This window comes from Setaria italica, chromosome III, assembly GCF_000263155.2.
Source record: "Setaria italica strain Yugu1 chromosome III, Setaria_italica_v2.0, whole genome shotgun sequence".
Taxonomy (NCBI): domain Eukaryota; kingdom Viridiplantae; phylum Streptophyta; class Magnoliopsida; order Poales; family Poaceae; genus Setaria; species Setaria italica.
Window position 1 is genome coordinate 31,504,756 of NC_028452.1, and position 3,559 is coordinate 31,508,314.

The following is a 3,559-nucleotide window of genomic DNA, read 5'->3' on the forward strand; positions in this document are numbered from 1 at the left end:
TCTTGTGTGCGTGTGCGTCTGTGCCACTGTATGAGTGTGGAGTTGTGGGGATGTATCATGTATGTGTACTTAAGATTGCAATCTAATAAGAATTGTCAAGGTTTTGTTCATTATTTCAAAACAGAGGAACTTACATTGTGTATCTTCTAATATAAGCTGATAGTCCTCTGTACTCTGCTCCCTATTTAAGGCACAAAAGAAATCCCTAATTGTTCGCTGCCTCTGCTCTCTTCCCCACATCTTTCCAATCTCCACCACCGCCCAACGAGCTGCTTGTCCTCAATGCCCAAATCCACCACTACCAGCATGGCTCAGTGTTAGAGAAGCTTCTCAAAGCACACCAAGACACTCTGCTCCATGGCTAAAGACCTCTCCGAGGAGTTCGGCACCCACGTCGCTATCATCACATTCTCCCCCACCTACGAGCCCAAAGCCTACTGCGCAACCACCGCCGACTTCGTCCTCCGCACCTACCTTCCCGAGTTCCATAGCTCGCCATCTCTAGCTTGTGTTGAAATAGCGGAGGAGGCTGCTGCAAGAGTTGATGGAATGAAGCGGGAGGCGGAGGAGACTCCTTTCCTGGCTGAGGCAGAAAGGGTGTGTCATGCTGCCGCATGGTCGAAGATCTTGGTTGCTCAGACGAGCGTAGTGAAACAGAACTGGTGGGAGGTGGACGTGGAAGCTCTCAGGGCAGACGAGTTGTCGGTGTTCGTCAGGGCGTTAGAGGTGCTAAGGACCAATGTCCAATGCCACCTCGATGCAAAGGAATCATCCCGAAAAGATAAGATGCATCCTTAATCCTTTGCTATTAGTGCTCTCACTGCATGATAAATCCATGCAAGCAAGATTTGTATATTATGCTTATGCATTATATTAGGATCAATCTGACATGCGGATGTTAAGTGAACTTTTGTGCTACCTTAATCCTTTTGTAATCCATGCAAGCAAGATTTGTATATTATGCTTATGCATTATATTAGGATCAATCTGACATGCGGATGTTCCGCTCTCGTTCTATCTTGTGTAAACGTACAGTCTGTTTGTACTATATATTTATTGGTTAGTCTTATTAGTTATTACGCATTGTTCCAATTAGAATAATGTTAAATAAAATATTTGTCCCATATTTATTTTCATCTTCACCAAAAACAAATGCACCGTTCCAACTACAATCACATTAAATGAAACAATAATTTTGATACATCTTGGCCTCTCGAGAGATGAAACAAAAATGAAACATAACTTTTTGATGGTGTGTGAGTAGGAGAACCAACCCTTGGGAAATAAATGAGGGAAGACCAGAAATTGGTTTCAAGTACGAGTAACAATATCTACACAGGAACCAAGGAGGAGAGAAAGGGTGAGGGAGAGGAAAGGAGAGACACTAGAATCCAGAGTGAAAGAGTTTATGCACGAGAATCAAGGCTTATCCCATTGGAAGATTTCACTTTGATGTTTCCAAGATAGTTTAACATTTAACATTTTGATTTTCATAGGCACCATTTAACATTTAATTTTAAGACATTCAGAGTTGGTTTCCGTGTTAAGGGAGTTTCATCTAGATGAAACTGGTTCCTTCTCTCTCCTCGTAAAATTTTCTGCCACATCACCAGATTAGCCTAAAAGAAGTGAAAAAGCCACTCATTTGGACTTTATCTTCCATATGACATGAAAACTACTTGATGGAAACAGAGCAAGATAGTCCGTTGTTGCTAAATAAACAATTCAAGATAGTTCATTGTTGCTCCATAAACGATGCAAGATAGTCCATTGCTGAAAAATACACAATACAGTTCATCAATATTCAACTGGTATTGACTTTTTTGCCGCAATGCCGTGCGGTGGGATAAAAATAAAAAAAATGTCATGACAAGACATGGCATGGTAGGCTATGACGTACGGAGTAGCAATGTAGCATCATGACCTGGGAAAGCCAAAGCACCAAGGAAGATGAATAGATATGTGATTATGTCCCATCCACAGAGCAAATAGAGCAGGTAAATAAGGGATTGATCTTCATACAAGAAAATAGGGGATTTCCCTACTAGATTCACAGAGCAGGAAAATAGGGGATTGATCTTTCCATAAAAAAGGAAACAATCCATTGATCTTTCCATCCAAAAGAACACCTATGTATATGCAAAAGAAAACCCCAAAACAGAGTAATCTATGATGACCCCTCCGAGGAGTAGCCCGATGACTCTGGGTCAACTACGGCAATGGCGAGACCAGCATTGGAGCGACCAGCGTTGATGTCGAAGTCCACCCGCCTCCAATTCTTGGCCATCTCCGAGTCCACCTCCTCCTCCCTCGCTGATAGAGCCACCAACCTTCTCTTCTTGGCAACCTGCTTCTTGGCCCTCTCCTCCACTACTGCCATAGCAACCAGTGCCACCGCCGCCACATCAGCCACCTCTGTCTTTATCTCCGCCGCAACCTCCACCAACACCGCTTCTGCCACCGCTTCCGCCATCACCTCCACCCACCTACTCTTATTGGCCTCCTCCTCCTTTGCCGCCGCCACCACCACCACTTCCTTTTCCGCTGCTGCTGCCGCCACTTCCTCATCCTCCTCTTCCTCCTCATCATCTTCCTCATCATCGTCGTTCGAGTTCTGCTCAACGTAGGACTCATCGTCATCCTCCTCCTCCTCCTTCTCGTACTCGGTCTCCTCTTTGTAGGAGGACCTGGGAGACTCAGGTACAATGGAGGGCTCGTATGAGGGGTTCGACTTGTAATACTGTGGCCCACCATACTCGACAGAGCCACCATCATCGCCGGAGGAGTAGTTGGAAGGAAGAGAAGAAGTAATCGGAGAAGAAGCCATGGTAGTTTTCTAGAGGAAGAGAGCATGGAGGCAAGGCAATGGAGGGGTTGGTTAACATAGAAGGAGGGTAATGCTATATTAATGGCTCTCAATTGTCAAGGGAAAGCGGAAGGGTCGCATCGGTCGAGGGATGGAAAATGGCAAGAGGCGCGCCGATCTCTAATAATGTAACGGTCTTTTGCAAGTGAATAATATTGAAATCTAAGTGAATTCTAGTAGAGAAATAAAGAACTAAAAAGAATTTGCAAGTACTAGAACATGGAGAGATAAACGATTGATAGTATTGCAAAGATAAATGATCTACATAATCACCCTAGGGTTGCCCAGGGACTCCCAGTCGCCGGCCTCGAAGATGTTGAAGCGACTAACATGGACGAAGATGACGACCTCGTTCCATCACTGACAGGTGCGACCATGAATGCAATCAACATCCTGGGAGGATGGAAGAACGGCGAAGACAAGATTGGAGGAGTTGTCATTCGGCATCCTGAAATGGTGATGGCCCAACTAAGCGCCTACGCAGACCGACGCAGTGTACCAAGGAGTGTGCTGGTGCTGCTCGGTGACATAAGCTACCACCACACGATCGATAACACCATTCCAGACACCAGGGTGGAGCAGCACAGCCTGGTTGACGGTGAGTTCCAGATGCATAGGTGGAGCATCAATTTCGATGATCCTGAAATGCACATAGAAATTAGTGTGATCAAAGAGATGGGAAATGTCGAATGG

At 45.2% G+C, this 3,559-nt stretch overlaps 1 protein-coding gene across 1 annotated transcript; it reads left to right on the forward strand.

Moving 5' to 3' along the window:
- Nucleotides 1–357: 357 nt before the first annotated feature.
- LOC101782407 lies at nt 358–798 on the forward strand. The gene has a single exon (XM_004963859.1). The coding sequence runs from the start codon at nt 358–360 to the stop codon at nt 796–798; it is 441 nt and encodes a 146-aa protein (XP_004963916.1).
- Nucleotides 799–3,559: the final 2,761 nt, after the last annotated feature.

Excerpts from the sequence above, each read along its gene's own strand:
- LOC101782407 (XM_004963859.1), top strand. The coding sequence starts at position 358 with ATGGCTAAAGACCTCTCCGAGGAGTTCGGCACCCACGTCGCTATCATC.